At 41.5% G+C, this 19,620-nt stretch overlaps 1 protein-coding gene across 2 annotated transcripts; it reads left to right on the top strand.

The window, feature by feature from the left end:
• The first annotated feature begins 15,246 nt into the window (after nucleotides 1-15,246).
• LOC125509946 (chaperone protein dnaJ 13) lies at nucleotides 15,247-18,120 on the top strand. 2 transcript variants are annotated; one of them, XM_048675017.2, is made up of 5 exons: nucleotides 15,247-15,481; nucleotides 15,551-15,699; nucleotides 16,547-16,663; nucleotides 16,788-16,872; nucleotides 17,804-18,120. In XM_048675017.2, the coding sequence occupies exons 2-5, from the start codon at nucleotides 15,677-15,679 to the stop codon at nucleotides 17,816-17,818; spliced, it is 240 nt and encodes a 79-aa protein (XP_048530974.1). In that variant the 5' UTR covers nucleotides 15,247-15,481; nucleotides 15,551-15,676; the 3' UTR covers nucleotides 17,819-18,120. The 2 variants fall into 2 exon arrangements, with proteins under 2 accessions (XP_048530974.1, XP_087377441.1); XM_087521315.1 differs by having other exon boundaries at nucleotides 15,247-15,699.
• The last annotated feature ends 1,500 nt before the right edge of the window (nucleotides 18,121-19,620 follow it).

The following is a 19,620-nucleotide window of genomic DNA, read 5'->3' as shown; positions in this document are numbered from 1 at the left end:
GCATATTGGAATTCCAAACAATGTTGCCTAAGGGAGTTTTCATTTTCTTTGCACGGAAAATTCATTTTCCATTTTCCGAGTGCCCGAAATGAGTTTTTTTGTGAAGAACCTACCATATATTTGTTACAAAATTGGACCAAATAAATTTTATAAAATACTAGAACAAATTTAATGAAAAATTGACCAAATGGTTGGGTGTAAAAAGTTTTGATCCACCTCTCGTGAAAAAGACAAATTTTCACCGATTCAGTTGGAAGCGGGTCAAATTTGAACTGTAGCTACCTCGTAGTTTGCTCTTTATTTTTTCCAAAAATCATTTATAGGTACATAAGTATCTATTTAATCAAAGAAACATCAAAAGGTCTCCAAGATTCAACAACTATCTAGGAACGGTCAAGCCCGCCATTTTGACCGTATTTTGAAACGGGCATAAAAAATTAAAAAAAACAAAAAATTGGAAAACCTATGCATCGTGTCATTATATGTGACCAAGTTACGAGGAAAAATAATAAACTTGTAATACGGCAATTATTTTAAAAAAAGTGTTTTCAAAAATGAGTTATCATCTCTGAAGATTCATGGCTTTCAATCCAAATGATCAATCTTATGGCCACATTCATGGCATAGTTTGTTCAAATGATCTCATATTGTGCATAAGGGTGCATATTGGAATGGCAAACAATGTTGCCTAAGGAAGTTTTCATTTTCTTTGGACGAAAAAACCATTTTCCGTTTTTCGAGTGCCCAAAACGAGGTTTTTTGTGAAGGACCTCCCAAATAATTGTTGCAAAATTGGACCAAATCATTTTTATAAAATACTAGGCCATATTTAATGCACAATTGACCAAATGGTTGGGTGTAAAAAGTTTTGATCCGCCTCTCGTGAAAAAGACAAATTTCCACCGATTCAGCAAGAAGCGGGTCAAATTTGAATTGTAGCTGCCTCATATTTTGCTATTTATTTTTTCTAGAAATCATTTCTAGGTACATAAGTATATATTTAATCAGAGAAACACCAAAAAATTCCAAGATTCAACCACTAGTTAGGAACGGTCATTCCCGCCGTTTTGACCGCATTTTGAAACGGGCATAAAAAAATTCAAAAAAATCAAAAAATTGGGAAACCTTCGCATTGTGTCATTATATGTGGCCAAGTTCCCAGGAAAAATAACAAACTTGTAATACGGCAATTATTTTCAAAAAGTGTTCTCAGAAACGAGCTATCACGTGTGGAGATCAATGGATTTCAAGCCAAATGATCAATCTTTACATTCATGGCATAGTTTGTCCAAATGATCTCATATTGTGCAAAAGGGTGCATATTGGAATGGCAAACAATGTTGCCTAAGGAATTTTTCATTTTCTTTGGACGAAAAAACCATTTTACATTTTTTGAGTGCCCAAAAGGAGGTTTTTTTTGTGAAGGACCTCCCAAATAATTGTTGCAAAATTGGACCAAATTATTTTTCTAAAATACTAGGACATATTTAATGCACAATTGACAAAATGGTTGGGTGTAAATTTTTTCGATCCACCCGTCGTGAAAAAGACAAATTTCCGCCGATTCAGTTGGAAGCGGGTCAAATTTGAACTGCAGTTGCCTCATAGTTTGCTATTTATTTTTTCCAAAAATCATTTCTACTTGAATAAGTACCTATTTAATCATAAATACATGGTTTGGTGGCGATACATCGAGGTTTAGGCGGTGGCCGAGGGCCCCAACTCTAGAGCGCGTAAACTCGCATGCCCGCCGCGTGGTCACCGCGTGACCGTGGCGTTGCCATGTGTTCTGGGTAGCCTAGGCATGTCTAGTGGGTTGGGCACTCCCCAGGTAGGTTCTAGGAAGAAAATTACAACATAAGATTCTCACGAGGAGACCGATCGATGCTCAAACATGAATTAGCAGCCAAGTGTTTGATTAGCGGTACGGGAAATGTACATGGCTAATGGGCGTGAGTTTTGGCTGAGGATGATCAGTTACTAAGAATACCGTCTTCACAAATTTACAGCTCAAAAGGAGGAGCCTAGGTGGTACTTGCTTTGCAAAGCACCACACTGGACATAAATACGAATGTTGAAGTTGGGCTCAAAATAATGAATGGATTGAGCTGGCATTTGGTGGAGGTTGGTTATTTGGGCATAGGAAAGCACCGTAGAAAATGGATACTATTTGGACATGCCAAAGTGGTACTTCCTTCACAAAGTGTTGTTCTGAACAGAATAGGAAAATGAGTATTGTTGAATTATTTTTGAATTAGGCAAGGAAGGTTTCTTACATATTTTATGAAGATATGACCCAAAGAATTTATGAGATTTTTTTGGGAATTTTGGGAATGGCAGAAATATAGGTTGCTTCACAACCTGGGGCAAAAATTGCCACATGGACATGACACATAGGCAAAACTGATGAGGTGGCGCCTAGTCATAGCAACCCACCACAATTTACAAGGTTATGACCATCTATATTGGTCGTGGTCAGCTAGAAATAAGGCAGCGGACCAGTGCTATCTGCTTTATGACCATTTCGTGTAAGGAAATTACGACCTTTCTGACCAAAATGGTCGTTATAGTTTAGGGTTTGGAGCCCCCCAAACAGCTTTTGACCAATTGGTCTGAAATGGTCATAGATCTATGACCAATTCTTCCAGGGTCACTGACAGAAGGTCACTAGTTGACATATTTCTTGTAGTGGGTGGCCCAATCCTTTTGTAGCAAAGGACAACCCTGGACAAACTCTTATATGATGTAAAGCGCTCCCAAGGACACATGGGAATATCGTAAAGCTAGTTTTCATCATGTTCATATGATTCTCGTTCCGTACTTTGATAATTTGGTATGTGGGTGGACCAGTGCTTGGGTGTTGTCCTTACTTGGACAAACATCCCACTTATGATTAACCTCTATTGCAAGCATCCGCAAATACAACAAAAGTATTAAGGTAAACCTAACCATAGCATGAAACATATGGATCCAAATCAGCCCCTTACGAAGCAATGCATAAACTAGGGTTTAAGCTTCTGTCACTCTAGCAACCCATCATCTACTTATTACTTCCCAATGCCTTCCCCTAGGCCCAAATAATGGTGAAGTGTCATGTAGTCGACGTTCACATAACACCAGTAGAGGAGAGACAACATACATCTCATCAAAATATCGAACGAATACCAAATTCACATGACTACTAATAGCAAGACTTCTCCCATGTCCTCAGGAACAAACGTAACTACTCATAAAGCATAAACATGTTCATAATCAGAGGGGTATTAATATGCATATAGGATTTGAACATATGATCTTCCACCAATTAAACCAACTAGATTCAACTACAAGGAGTAATTAACACTACTAGCAACCTACTAGCACCAATCCCGGACTTGGAGACAAGAATTGGATACAAGAGATGAACTAGGGTTTTGAGATGAGATGGTGCTGATGAAGATGTTGATGGAGATTGCCCTCTCCCGATGAGAGGAGCGTTGGTGATGACGATGGCGATGATTTCCCCCTCCGGGAGGGAAGTTTCCCTGGCAGAACAGCTCCGCTAGAGCCCTAGATTGATTCCGCCAAGGTTCCGCCTCGTGGTGGCGGAGTTTCGTCCGAGAAGATGGCTTATGGATTTTCCCCATAGAAAGACTACATATAGCAGAAGATGGCCACCGAAGGGCCACCAGGGGGCCCACGAGGTAGGGGGCACGCCCTGGGGGTAGGGCGCGCCCCCACCCTCGTGGGAAGGGTGTGGCCCCCCTGGTGAGGTTCTTCCACTCAGTATTTTTTATATATTTGGAAAACATCATCCGTGAAGTTTCAGGACTTTTGGAGCTGTGCAGAATAGGTCTCTAATATTTGCTCCTTTTCCAGCCCAGAATCCTAGCTGCCGGCATTTTCCCTCTTTAGGTAAACCTTGTAAAATAAGAGAGAATAGGCATAAGTATTGTGACATAATGTGTAATAACAGCCCATAATGCAATAAATATTGATATAAAAGCATGATGCAAAATGGACGTATCATGGGGGTGCATCCAAATCAACGAGCATAACAACATTTACTCATTTATCCAGATGAGAATGGCATACTGACGAGCATGGATATCACAACTAGAACACTAAACATGAACACAAGCATCAACAACAAATACCCTGCAATAACCTAACGATAAAAGTACCATGCAAGTATTTAATTAACTGTATGCAAAGGAACATGCATAACAACGGTACTCAGAACAGACGATAGTCATGCACCAAAGCCCATCACCAATATGTACTACTACCAAGCACGGTCAATATTAAAGTAATACTAGCATGAAGATCATAATAACAAGTGCATGAAAACATAGCATGACGGTAAACACCGATCCATAAGCATAACCGAAATAACGACAGCAGTAGCAAAACAAACAGACAGTTATTAAAGGTTCAAGTTGAAAACCAATGCTATTGCATGGCTCTCATGCAAACGGTGGTTGTGGCTTGCCTGGGGATGAAGAAGGCTCCGGGGAGAAGTGTGGTGAAGCCATGGAAAGAATCACCGGAAAGGGTTCACTCTCGGAGGGGCTGATTAGGGGCAAGGGCAAAATGGTCATTTTCAGAATGTTGAAACATAGTAAAAATGGTTCCAACAGAACGAGTTTGACGAGACGAAGAAGTGGCATTGGATTCACCTCATTCAGAGTTACGAGTCGAAAGTTATAGTTGTTTTTCTGCCAGGGACCCATTTGTAAATAAAACCATCAGAAACAGGCCCTGGGCAGAAAAACAGAACGCATCTTTTTAGGCAATACGTTTTCCAGGGGGGTAAACACATTTTGGCCCGAGGAAGAAGGGGACTACGCTTTCCCACGGGGAAAACGTAAAATGGCGAAGGCGCTTCCACTTATGTGGCTGGGCTCGGGGCTTGGGTCACTGACATGTGGGTCCCGCGGGTGGGGCCCATCACTTATCCACGTCGGCTGACCGGGTCAGCGCCCTGAGCGGCTCATGAACGGGGCCTACGCGGAGGAGGGGGTCCAGGCGCTCGTCTTCTTCCTCTGCTCGGTCTCCCCCGAGCGAGACAGAGGAGAGGCGAGGCAAGGCGATGCCGGTGGTGGCCTGGCCGGCTCCGACCATCGTTGGCCGAGGCGAGGGCACCGGCAGACGCGGGAGGGCACGCTGCACCCATCCAGAGGTCTAGCGAGCGCTGGGGAGGGGAGGAGCACACGGGGGCGGAGGTGGACAGAGGCGGGCTCCGGCATACGTGGTCTTCGGGGCACAACCCTAGAGGGGCTCCGGCGAAGGGGCAAGTGTTGGGGAACGTAGTAATTTCAAAAAAAATCCTACGAACACACAAGATCATGGTGATGCATAGCAACGAGAGGGGAGAGTGTTGTCCACGTACCCTCGTAGACCGAAAGCGGGAGCGTTAGCACAACGCGGTTGATGTAGTCGTACGTCTTCACGATCCGACCGATCAAGTACCGAACGTACGGCACCTCCGAGTTCAGCACACGTTCAGCCCGATGACGTCCCTCAAACTCCGATCCAGCCGAGTGTTGAGGGAGAATTTTGTCAGCACGACGGCATGGTGACGATGAGGATGTTCTACCAACACAGGGCTTCGCCTAAGCACCGCTACAGTATTATCGAGGTGGACTATGGTGGAGGGGGGCACCGCACACGGCTAAAAGATCAACCGATCAATTGTTGTGTCTCTAGGGTGCCCCCCTGTCCCCGTATATAAAGGAGCAAGGGGGAAGGTCCGGCCGGCCAAGAGGGGCGCGCCAGGAGGAGTTCTACTCCCACCGGGAGTAGGACTCCCTCCCTTCCTTGTTGGAATAGGAGAAGGGGGGGAAAGAAGTGGAGGAGAAGAAGGAAAGGGGGGCGCCGCCCCCCTCTCCCTGTCCTATTCGGACTAGGGGGGAGGGGCACGCGGCCCTTGCCCTGGCCACCTCTCTTGTTCTCCACTAAGGCCCACTATGGCCCATTAAGCCCCCGGGGGGTTCCGGCAACCCCTCGGTACTCCGGTAAAATCCCGATTTCACCCGGAACACTTCCGATATCCAAATATAGGCTTCCGATATATCAATCTTCATGTATCAACCATTTCGAGACTCCTCATCATGTCCGTGATCACATCCGGGACTCCGAACAACCTTCGATACATCAAAAATCATAAACTCATAATATAACTATCATCGAAACTTTAAGCGTGCGGACCCTACGGGTTCGGGAACTATGTAGACATGACCGAGACACGTCTCCGGTCAATAACCAATAGCGGAACCTGGATGCTCATATTGGCTCCCACATATTCTACAAAGATCTTTATCGGTCAGACCGCATAACAACATACATTGTTCCCTTTGTCATCGGTATGTTACTTGCCCGAGATTCGATCGTCGGTATCTCAATACCTAGTTCAATCTCGTTACCAGCAAGTCTCTTTACTCGTTCCATAATACATCATCCTGCAACCAACTCATTAGTTGCAATGCTTGCAAGGCTTAAGTGATGTGCATTACCGAGTGGGCCCAGAGCTACCGCTCCGACAATCGGAGTGACAAATCCTAATCTCAAAATACGCCAACCCAACAAGTACCTTCAGAGACACCTGTAGAGCACCTTTATATTCACCCAGTTTACGTTGTGACGTTTGGTAGCACACAAAGTGTTCCTCCGATAAACAGGAGTTGCATAATCTCATAGTCATAGGAACATGTATAAGTCATGAAGAAAGCAATAGCAACATACTAAACGATCGAGTGCTAAGCTAACGGAATGGTTCAAGTCAATCACATCATTCTCCTAATGATGTGATCCCGTTAATCAAATGACAACTCATGTCAATGGCTAGGAAACATAACCATCTTTGATCAACGAGCTAGTCAAGTTGAGGCATACTAGTGACACTCTATTTGTCTATGTATTCACACAAGTATTATGTTTCCGGTTAATACAATTCTAGCATGAATAATAAACATTTATCATGATATAAGGAAATAAATAATAACTTTATTATTGCCTCTAGGTCATATTTCCTTCAGTCTCCCACTTGCACTAGAGTCAATAATCTAGATTACACAGTAATGATTCTAACACCCATGGAGCCTTGGTGCTGATCATATTTTGCTCGTGGAAGAGGCTTAGTCAACGGGTCTGCAACATTCAGATCTGTATGTATCTTGCAAATTTCTATGTCTCTCACCTGGACTAGATCCCGGATGGAATTGAAGCGTCTCTTGATGTGCTTGGTTCTCTTGTGAAATCTGGATTCCTTCGCCAAGGCAATTGCACCAGTATTGTCACAAAAGATTTTCAGTGGACCCGATGCACTAGGTATGACACCTAGATCGGATATGAACTCCTTCATCTAGACTCCTTCATTTGCTGCTTCCGAAGCAGGTATGTACTCCGCTTCACACGTAGATCCCGCCATGACGCTTTGTTTAGAACTGCACCAACTGACAGCTCCACCGTTCAATGTAAACACATATCCGGTTTGTGATTTAGAATCGTCCGGATCAGTGTCAAAGTTTGCATCGACGTAACCATTTACGACTAGCTCTTTGTCACCTCCATAAACGAGGAACATATCCTTAGTCCTTTTCAGGTATTTCAGGATGTTCTTGACCGCTGTCTAGTGATCCACTCCTGGATTACTATGGTACCTCCCTGCTAGACTTATAGCAAGGCACACATCAGGTCTGGTACACAACATTGCATACATGATACAGCCTATGGCTGAAGCATAGGGAACATCTTTCATCTTCTCTCTATCTTCTGAAGTGGCCGGGCATTGAGTCTTACTCAACTTCACACCTTGTAACACAGGCAAGAACCCTTTCTTTGCTTGATCCATTTTGAACTTCTTCAAAACTTTGTCAAGGTATGTGCTTTGTAAAAGTCCAATTAAGTGTCTTGATCTATCTCTATAGATCTTGATGCCCAATATATAAGCAGCTTCACCGAAGTCTTTCATTAAAAACTCTTATTCAAGTATCCCTTTATGCTATCCAGAAATTCTATATCATTTCCAATCAACAATATGTCATCCACATATAATATCATAAATGCTACAGAGCTCCCACTCACTTTCTTGTAAATGCAGGCTTCTCCAAAAGTCTGTACAAAATGAAATGCTTTGATCACACTATCAAAGCGTTTATTCCAACTCCGAGAGGCTTGCACCAGTCCATAAATGGATCGCTGGAGCTTGCACACTTTGATAGATCCCTTTGGATCGACAAAACCTTTTGGTTGCATGATGACCCACAAGTATACGGGATCTATAGTAGTCCTTTCGATAAGTAAGAGTGTCGAACCTAACGAGGAGCAGAAGGAAATGATAAGCGGTTTCCAGCAAGGTATTCTCTGCAAGTACTGAAATAAGTGGTAACAGATAGTTTTGTGATAGGATAATTTGTAACGAGCAACAAGTAACAAAAGTAAATAAAGTGCAGCAAGGTGGCCCAATCCTTTTGTAGCAAAGGACAAGCCTGGACAAACTCTTATATAGAGAAAAGCACTCCCGAAGACACATGGGAATATCGTCAAACTAGTTTTCATCACGCTCAAATGATTCATGTTCGGTACTATGATAATTTGGTATGTGGGTGGACCGGTGCTTGGGTTCTGTCCTTACTTGGACAAGCATCCCACTTATGATTAACCTCTATTGCAAGCATCCGCAACTACAAAAAAAGTATTAAGGTAAACCTAACCATAGCATGAAACATATGGATCCAAATCAGCCCCTTACGAAGCAACGCATAAACTAGGGTTTAAGCTTCTGTCACTCTAGCAACCCATCATCTACTTATTACTTCCCAATGCCTTCCTCTAGGCCCAAATAATGGTGAAGTGTCATGTAGTCGACGTTCACATAACACCACTAGAGGAGAGACGACATACATCTCATAAAAATATCGAACGAATACCAAATTCACATGACTACTAATAGCAAGACTTCTCCCATGTCCTTAGGAACAAACATAACTACTCACAAAGCATAAACATGTTCATAATCAGAGGGGTATTAATATGCATATAGGATCTAAACATATGATCTTCCACCAATTAAACCAACTAGCATCAACTACAAGGAGTAATTAACACTACTAGCACCAATCCCGGACTTGGAGACAAGAATTGGATACAAAAGATGAACTAGGGTTTTGAGAGGAGATGGTGCTGATGAAGATGTTGATGGATATTGCCCTCTCCCGATGAGAGGAGCATCGGTGATGACGATGGCGATGATTTCCCCCTCCGGGATGGAAGTTTCCCTGGCAGAACAGCTCCGCCAGAGCCCTAGATTGGTTCCGCCAAGGTTCCGCCTCGTGGCGGCGGAGTTTCGTCCGAGAAGATGGCTTCTTATTTTTTTCCCATCGAAAGACTTCATATAGCAGAATATGGCCACCGGAGGGCCACCAGGGGGCCCATGAGGTAGGGGGCGCGCCAGGGGGTAGGGCGCGCCCCCCCCACCCTCGTGGGCAGGGTGTGGCCCCCCTGGTGAATTTCTTCCGCTGAGTATTTTTTATATATTCTGAAAACGTCTTCCGTGAAGTTTCAGGACTTTTGGAGCTGTGCAGAATAGGCCTATAATATTTGCTCATTTTCCAGCCCAGAATCCCAGCTGCCGGCATTCTCCCTCTTTAGGTAAACCTTGTAAAATAAGAGAGAATAGGCATAAGTATTGTGACATAATGTGTAATAACAGCCCATAATGCAATAAATATCGATATAAAAGCATGATGCAAAATGGACGTATCAACTCCCCCAAGCTTGGACCTCGCTTGTCCTCAAGCGAAAGCCGAAATCAAAAAATATGTCCACATGTTTAGAGATAGAGGTGTCGATAAAATAAAATACGTACATGAGGGCATCATGATCATTCTTAGAACAACAACTTATATAATTCTTGTCATATAATCTCTTATGCTAGAGTAATAATTCAATCACAATTTCAAGTATGAATCGTAAACTTCATTGACAACTAACAAACTATAATCTCAGTCATTGGAGCAATTGCAATTTATCATAACATGGGAAAGAGTCAACATATAAGAGATTTTCAGCAAGTCCACATACTCAACTATCCTATAGTCTTTCACAATTGTTGATACTCACGCAATACTTATGGGTATGGAGTTTTAATCGGACATAGAGAAACATAGGGGCTTATAGTTTTGCCTCCCAACGTTTTACCTCAAGGGTAATGTCAGCAATAATAGTTCATAAAAACTCACATCCAATTAGCCATATATACCAGGATCTTTCCAACATACTGTGCTTGCCAAAGGATAAAATGTAAAAAGGAAGGGTGAAGATCACCATGACTCTTATGCAAGGTAGGAGATAAAAGTAAAAGATAGGCCCTTCGCAGAGGGAAGCAGAGGTTGTCATGCGCTTTTATGATTTGATGCACCAAATCTTAGTGTGAAAGAACGTCACTTTATAGTGCCACTTGTGATATGGACCTTTATTATGCAGTCTGTCGCTTTTATTTCTTCCATATCACACGATCATATAAAGTTTATTTTCCCCCACACTAATAAGTCATACATATTTAGAGAGCAAATTTTATTGCTTTGCACCGATCTCAACTTACTTGGAGGATCTTAGTCAATCCATAGGTAGGTATGGTGGACTCTCATGGCAAAACTGGTTTAAGGGTATTTGGAAGCACAAGTAGTATCTCTACTTGGTGCGATGAATTTGGCTAGCATGAGGGGGGAAGGCAAGCTCAACCATGTTGGATGATCCATGACAATATAATTTATCTCAGACGTAAGAAAACATAATCCATTACATTGTCTTGTCCAACATCAACTCTTTAGCATGTCATATTTTAATGAGTGCTCACAATCATAAAAGATGTCCAAGATAGTATATCTATATGTGAAGACCTCTCTTTCTTTATTACTTCCTGTTAATTGCAATGATCACCAAAACTATGTTTGTCAACTCTCAACAACTTTTATTCATCATACTTTTTCTATGTGAGCTCATTACTCTCCATAAGACTCACATGATCTCTTTGTTTCTTTTTATTTCTTTCTCTTTTCTTTTGTTCACTTAGGATCTCATGACAAAAGAATCAAGCCCTTGACTCAACACTAATCTTTATTATATAGCTCACAGACTCTATTACATAGAAGAACTCTAAAGCAAAACTCACAACTAGATCATACTAAGACTTTTATTCTGCTAGATCAAGATATTACCCAAAAGGATCGAACTAAGAAAAATAGTAAAGATAAAAGTGATGGTGATACGATACCGGGACACTCCCCCAAGCTTGGCAGTTGCCAAGGGGAGTGCCCATACCAGATACTCAATTATTCTTTGTTGGTGGAGAAGGTGATTGTTTTGTTGATGGCGTAGGCTTCTTCCTTAATTTGCACTTGAGGACAGAATCTTGGTCCCTTAGGTCCTCGATCTCCTGTTCCAGGCTCAGTATCTTTTTGCATAGTTCCTGTTTGTTTTCCTGCAAGAGATGAGAAGAGATAAACTCGATCTTAGGTTTCTTTACCCTATCCGGGAGGCTTGACTTTTTGAATTCCACATGCATGTCCCCAGGTTGAGGTAGTGGGACTTCATCTTCATCTGAGCTCGTCTCCTCCTTTCCCTTGGGTTCATAGTACTCTTCTTCTTCCGTAGTCCAACCACAATGCTCCACATCCCCATAGACCTTAGGATCTGCAAGGTAATCAGCCACATAGCTTTCTCCTTCTGAATCCTGCGACGATATGTTGCTCTGTCTGCAGCAGGACGGCTCAAAACAAAGACAAGATATATTTGCGTGATACGGGAGTCAAAACCTCCGGGGAATTATATAATGAATTTTTACAAACCAAAATATGTAATGTGTACGAAAACGGAGTCCGGAGAGCACACGAGGTGCCCACGAGGAAGGGGGCGCGCCCAGTGGGGTAGGGCGCGCCCTCCACCCTCGTGGACCCCTCGTGTCCTTCCCGGGCTGCTTCTTATTTTTCTATTTTTCTAAATATTCCAAAACGGAGAAATATTGCCTTAAAAACTATTTTGGAGTTAGTTTACTTACCGTACCACATACCTATTCCATTTCGGAGTCTGAAACGTTCCGGAATGTGTCCCTTATGTATTCCTCCGGGGTTACGGTTTCAATAACATTGGTTTCAACATTTATGGGATTACCTGAGATATAATGTTTGATTCTTTGACCGTTCACCACCTTCAGATTTGTGCCTTCGAAGTTGTTGATTTTTATGGCACCGGAACGGTAGACCTCCTCGATAATGTAAGGACCTTCCGATTTAGAGAGATGTTTTCCTGCAAAAATCTTAAACAAGAGTTGTATAGCAATACATAATCACCTACATTAAACTCACGCTTTTGTATTCTTTTATCATGCCATCTTTCAACTTTTTCTTTAAACAACTTGGCATTTTCATAGGCTTGGGTTCTCCATTCATCAAGTGAGCTAATATCAAATAACCTCTTCTCACCGGCAAGTTTGAAATCATAATTGAGTTCTTTAATAGCCCAATATTCCTTATGTTCTAGTTCGAGAGGTAAGTGACATGCTTTTCCATAAACCATTTTATACGGAGACATACCCATGCGATTTTTATATGCAGTTCTATAGGCCCATAATGCATCATCAAGTTTCATGGACCAATTCTTTCTAGATCTATTAACAGTCTTTTGCAAAATTAACTTGAGCTCTCTATTACTCAATTCTACTTGACCACTAGACTGAGGGTGATAAGGAGATGCAATTCTATGATTAACATCATATTTAGCAAGCATTTTACGGAAAGCACCATGAATAAAATGTGAACCACCATCAGTCATTAAATATCTAGGGACTCCAAATCTTGGAAAATAACTTCTTTAAGCATTTTAATATAAGTGTTATGATCAGCATTACTAGTTGCAATAGCTTCTACCCACTTAGTAACGTAATCAACAGCAACTAAAATATGTGTATATCCATTAGAGGAAGGAAAGGGTCCCATATAGTCAAAGCCCCAAACATCAAATGGTTCAATAACAAGTGAATAATTCATAGGCATTTCTTGACGTCTACTAATATTACCAATTCTTTGACATTCATCACAAGATAAGACAAACTTACGGGCATCCTTGAAGAGAGTAGGCCAATAAAAACCAGATTGCAATACCTTGTGTGCAGTTCTATCTCTAGCATGGTGTCCTCCATAAGCTTCGGAGTGACACTTGCGTAGGATATGTTCCTGTTCATGCTCAGGTACACAACATCTAATAACACCATCTACTCCTTCTTTATAAATATGTGGGTCATCCCAAAAGTAATGCCTCAAATCATAGAAGAACTTTTTCTTTTGCTGGTATGTGAAACTAGGTGGTATAAACTTAGCAACAATGTAATTAGCATAATCAGCATACCATGGAGCAGTATGAGAAGCATTTATGACATTTAATTGCTCATCAGGAAAGCTATCATCAATAGGAAGTGGGTCATGAAGCACATTTTCTGGCCTAGACAAGTTGTCTGCAACGGGGTTCTCAGCTCCCTTTCTATCAACGATATGTAAGTCAAATTCTTGTAGCAAGAGAACCCATCTAATAAGTCTAGGTTTAGCATCTTTATTTTCCATAAGATATTTAATAGCAGCATGATCAGTGTGAATAGTTACTTTAGAATCAACAATATAAGGTCTGAAATCACAAGCAAATACAACTGCTAAGAATTCTTTTTCAGTAGTAGCATAATTTATTTTAGCATTGTCTAGGGTTTTACTAGCATATTGAATAACATTTAATTTCTTATCAACTCTTTGCCCTAGAACAGCACCTACAGCGTAATCACTAACATCACACATAATTTCAAAGGGTAAATTCCAATCAGGTGGCTGAACAATAGGTGCAGAGATCAATGCTTTCTTAAGTATTTCAAATGCTTCTACACAATCATCATCAAAGACAAATGGTATATCTTTTTGTAATAAATTAGTTAGAGGCCGAGAAATTTTTGAGAAGTCCTTAATGAACCTCCTATAAAATCCGGCGTGACCAAGGAAACTTCTTATACCTTTGATGTCCTTGGGACATGGCATCTTTTCAATGGCATCAACCTTGGCTTTATCAACTTCAATACCTCTTTTAGAAACTTTATGCCCCAAGAAAATACCTTCATTAACCATAAAGTGGCACTTTTCCCCATTCAAGACAAGATTAGGTTCTTCACATCTCTGCAAAACTCGATCAAGGTTGCTCAAGCAATCATCAAAATAAGATCCATAGACGGAGAAACCGTCCATGAAAACCTCACAAATCGTTTCACAAAAGTCAGAGAATATAGCCATCATGCATCTTTGAAAGGTAGCAGGTGCATTACATAAACCAAAAGGTATACGTCTATAAGCAAAAGTACCAAAGGGAAGTAAATGTAGTCTTCGATTGATCTTTGGCTTACACAGGTATTTGAGAGAAACCAGAATAACCATCTAGAAAGCAAAAATGTGTATGTTTGCTTTATAGCATTTGATCGATAAAAGGTAAGGGGTAATGATCCTTTTTAGTGGCCTTATTAAATTTGCGGAAATCAATTACCATCCTATAACCTATAATAATTCTTTGAGGAATCAATTCATCTTTATCATTAGGAACAATAGTAATACCTCCCTTATTAGGGACACAATGGACAGGACTTACCCACTGACTATCAGCAACGAGATAAATTATACCTGCCTCAAGAAGCTTTAGTATTTCTTTTCTTACCACTTCTTTCATTTTAGGATTCAGCCATCGTTGATGATCACGAACTGGTTTAGCATCTTCTTCCAAATTAATTATATGTTGACATAGAGTGGGACTAATGCCCTTAAGATCATCAAGAGTATACCCAATACACTACAGGAATCAGCTAATTTGTTGTCAGTACTGCACTTTGCCGTCAGCTTTTCATCGTGGCAGACGGCAAAGACATACTTTGCCGTCTGTGGTTGACGGCAAAGGACAACCGACGGCAAAGACATACTTTGTCGTCTGTTTTTGTTTTGCTGACGGCAAAAGCATACTTTGCCGTCTGTGTTTTTTGCAGCTGACGGCAAAGACAGATGTTAGCTGACGGCAAAGATTCAAAGACGGCAAAATGTATGCAGGTGACGGTGGGAAAACGGGAGCCCGTCTTTGCCGTCTGTGCATACTGGGGCTGACGGCAAAGGCCATATGGGCCATTGGGCCTCGGCGCTCTGGCCCAGCCTAGCCGGCTGAGGAGGCAAAGCCTCTGCCCGAGCTGCCCCTCACCCTCTCTCTCATTCTCTCCTCTCTGCCCGATTCCCCTGGTCGCCTCCCCCCAAGCCCGCCGCCGCCAGCCCGAAACCCTAGCTCCCTCCCTCGCGCGCTCAGATCCGCCCACCCTCCCTCACTCTTCGCGCTCAAATCCGCCCTCCCTCCCTCACTCTTCGCGCTGGAAACCCTAGCCGCCGGGCCATGGTGACAGACAGTGACAACGACGACGGTGGCTACCTTGACGACGGCGGTATGGTGTTACTCCCCCATCTCTTCTCCGACTCTTTCTCTGATCCCCCATCTCTCGTCGTCTCTGTAGGTGCGGCCAGCAGCAGAAGCACCACCATGCCCTCCCTTCCTCCAACCCTAGTGATCCGGCCATGTTGGCGGCGGCCAGATCTGCACCAGGACAGGACCTGCTTGTGCTCGTGAGGAGGGGCACGCCATGGAGCAGCTCATCAAGGACAGGTCCGACCCTTCCCTTCCCTTCGTTCTATGCAGTTAATCCAAGGGTTATATGTTCTATATTGGAGTACTCTGCATTCAAATTATTTCATGTGTTATATTATGAGATTGATGTTCTTAAAATATGTATTCTCAATAATAGTACAAAATACATGTCTGTGCTCCCATGGATCCAGGAAGTATAAGATGAACTCGATAATCACCAATTGGTTTCATTATTGCTGTCCCGGTCCTCATGAGCGGATAATCTTTCTACAACGAGTAGATGGGGGTACATGGTTTGGGTTTCTCTGCAGAACTGAAATAGTTTTCCAAGTACACACTTTATCAGAACCGAGACACGGGTAGGCTCTGGGTTGTGCCATCACATTAGTGAAAATAGATGTACAATGCCAATTAGTATTTTGTTTGTTGCTTCATCATCCCTCACAGACTTTCAGGTTTGGTATTCCTGCTTTTATGATATACTTAATGATTGAGGAAGGATCTATGCGATCGAAACAGATTCCTTGTTCTCATTGATGTCATGATACGCTGTGAGGCAATTCCTTGCCATTGGCCATGTTAGGTCATTATTATCTATGCACGTAGGAGGCTTCTGTTTTTTATATATTTATGGGCTGATTAATTATGGGCTTTTGGGTTAGTATCCTTTTGGAAAATGCACTGTATTTCAATTCCTATTTTGTATCATTCAAGATTCTTCCTTTGATGTTATTTTGCTGCTGGTCATGCTCCTAATGGCATTTGTTAATACATGTATCCATGGTTTTCTTGTGTTATGATTTATCTTTCCTACAGCCAACACATTTTTTTCTCTTGGCCGACTTGCTGCTTGCATACATGACAGATATGCATCCATGGTGAAGTTACTATATAAGTATAGGGTCAAGCACTGCCCCGACATACATCCTATTTTGAGTTTTTCCTCAAAGTCCCATGGCCATGTTGCTGGTAGAGTTGGAAGGTATATACTGCTGTGATCTTACTTCTATATGGCCATGTAAACCACACTGCTTTGCACTTTTTTGATAAACCGGTATATGAGTTTGTAACTTCTTTCTCTTCTCTCTTGAACTGTTTATTTGCAGCACCGCCCTTGATTTTGAAATTGGAGACGGAAGATGGATAACAGAGTTCAGTACAGTAAGGATGCTCTACAATATAGGAATCCAGGTGAATATTCTTGCTTCTAAGGTCTCCTGTGTTGGATGTGTTCTCAGTTTGCCTCTTTATTTCTCCTTTTGCCTCTGCACTACTGCCAAAACTTTATTTATTTATCTCCTTGAGTGAAATAATAATATAGGATAGTATTAACTACTGATTCAAGCAGTAATGGGTATGAAGCAAATGACTCTTGCATATGTTCACTGTTTGTCCAATACAAAAGCTAGAATATGAATTGTTGCGACAAAATTGCAGTTGATACTATTTGATAACATGCAACAACCATGGATTCAAGATCATGTAATCTTAGTCTACTTTTCATCTCATGCAACAGTTTCACTAGTTTGTGTACGATTCGTGTTGCATGTTATTACATAACCAGTTATCTTAATATTCTCGTGTTGCCGAGCCGATGACCAACCACCAGGGAAGGTCGATCCCTCCCTCTCGACTATGTTTTATTTCCCCAACTTATGCATGCTCTACTCTGGTTTGTATTCTTGTGGTTGATATACTGCTTGATTGAATTGTATGAGGCCACTAGGTTCCTCTCATGTTGCTCTTTTTCCTGATGAGCTGTTGTACATGTATGTGGCTAGTTCAGATTTGGTTCTAACAAATATTTAATTTGCTCCTGCTGCTCTACATGTAAATACTTGCTCCTGTTTTGCATGTCATGTTTGCTCCTGCTAAATGATGTGTAATAGGAGCTGTTCATGTACTAGGAGGAGCTGTTTTACATGTCATATTTATTCCAGTACTAGGCTAGTTCAGATTTGGTGTCAACAGGTTCTTGTCTATTAGGATGATGTTATATGCTTGACAAGTTTATTTGACTGACAAAAAATGCCTTTAGTATGATGAATGATGCTCTCGAGTCTGAATCTAGTTGATATGATGAATATAAGTCTGAACCTCTTTCTTGTTTGGTTAATTGCAGTGGACATGTGAATAAGGGATGGAGCAGCAACGTTGATTGGTTGCACGGAGCTACAGTCAACCTGATGTGGTGTTTTAATCTCCTTGACATAGAGAGTAGTTGTGTGTGGTTTCCTTTCGAGTAGCATAGTTGGAGTTTAGCATGTGTGTGTAGAGCTGATGGTCGTGAGGCTAATTCCGGGAGTAGTACATGACTGGAAGAGGCCCAGCTAGATATGATACTTTGTGATGGTTTAATCTACTTTGTGATCTCATATGCAACACTTTGTGATACCCTATGATATATATATGGACATTTGCTACGGTTTGTTTTGTTTCTATGGAACATTGCTATTATATTTGTGATATATATGGTCTATTGAATTGTTGAGATAAATTTCTTTAAAAAAATCTGTACAGAATTTTGCCGTCAGCAAATGAGTACTTTGCCATCTGTCTGCTGATGGCAAAGTGCTCAGATCTTTTCCGTCTGTAGACTGACTGCTGTTGACGGCAAAGTGCTCAGCTTTTTGCCGTCCAGAGGCTGATGACAAAGTATCTAACGTTGTCCGTTAGGATGTCCGTCAAGTGCTTTTCTTAGCCGTCAGGCTATAACGGCTGACGGTGAAGTGTGAAAACTGACGGCAAAGTATGGCTTTGCCAATTTACCATTTGCCGACACACTTTGCCGTCAGCTGCTGACGGCAAACTGTTTGCCTTCATGTTTTCTGTCTTTGCCGTCTATGAAGCACAGATGGAAAATTACCTGATTCCTGTAGTGATAGCAGCACAGTGCTTCTTCAGAGTTTTCAATAATCTCTCTTCCTCATGCTCTGAAAGGTTAGCACTAATAATAACAGGATATATCTTTTTATCATCAAGATAGGCATATTTAAGAGTATCAGACAATGGTTTAAGCTCAAACATGGGATCACCCTTGGGTGGAGGAGGATCCCCTAAGATTTCAACGGGTAAATTGTTTTTCAGAATAGGTTCCTGTTTAGAGAATACTTCATCTATTTCCCTTCTTTCATTCATAAACATGTCATTTTCATGATCTAGCAAATATTGTTCTAAAGGATCACTAGGAGGTACGACAATAGAAGCAAGACCAATAATTCCATCCTTACTAGGTAATTCTTCTTCGCGGTGTTGTCTACTAAACTTAGAGAAATTAAATTCATGAGTCATATCATCTAAACCGATAGTAACAACATCCCTTTTACAATCTATGGTAGCATTAACAGTGTTCAGGAAGGGTCTACCAAATATAATGGCACAAAAGCTATCTTGTGGGGAACCAAGAACAAGAAAATCAGCAGGATATTTAGTTTTCCCACACAAGACTTCAACATCTCTAACAATTTCCATTGGTGAAATAGTATCTCTATTGGCAAGTTCAATTGTGACATCAATATCTTCTAATTCAAAGGCTAATAGGTATTGCACTAGCACTGGCACCCATATCACATAAGCCATGATAACAATGATCTCCTATTTTAACAGAAATAATAGGCATGCCTAACACAGGTCTAGGTTTATCTTTTTCACAAGGTTTAGCAATTCTCGTAGTTTCATCACAGAAATAAATAACATGCCCATCAATATTATCAGACAAGAGATCTTTAACAATAGCAATATCAGGTTCAACTTTAATTTTCTCATGAGGTGTATAAGTTTTAATATTGCTTTTACGAACCACAGTTGAAGCTTTAGCATGATCCTTTATCCTAACAGGAAAAGGTGGTTTCTCAACATAAGAAGTAGGAACAATAGGATCATTATAAGTGACGATCTTTTATTCAACTTTAATAGGTGCATCTACTTTTACTTCTATGG

This window comes from Triticum urartu, chromosome 5A (assembly GCF_056163025.1).
Source record: "Triticum urartu cultivar PI428250 chromosome 5A, HENAU_Tu73, whole genome shotgun sequence".
NCBI classification, from domain to species: Eukaryota; Viridiplantae; Streptophyta; class Magnoliopsida; order Poales; family Poaceae; genus Triticum; species Triticum urartu.
Note: the sequence above shows the minus strand (reverse complement) of the source record. Positions and strands in the feature narration are given on the sequence as shown.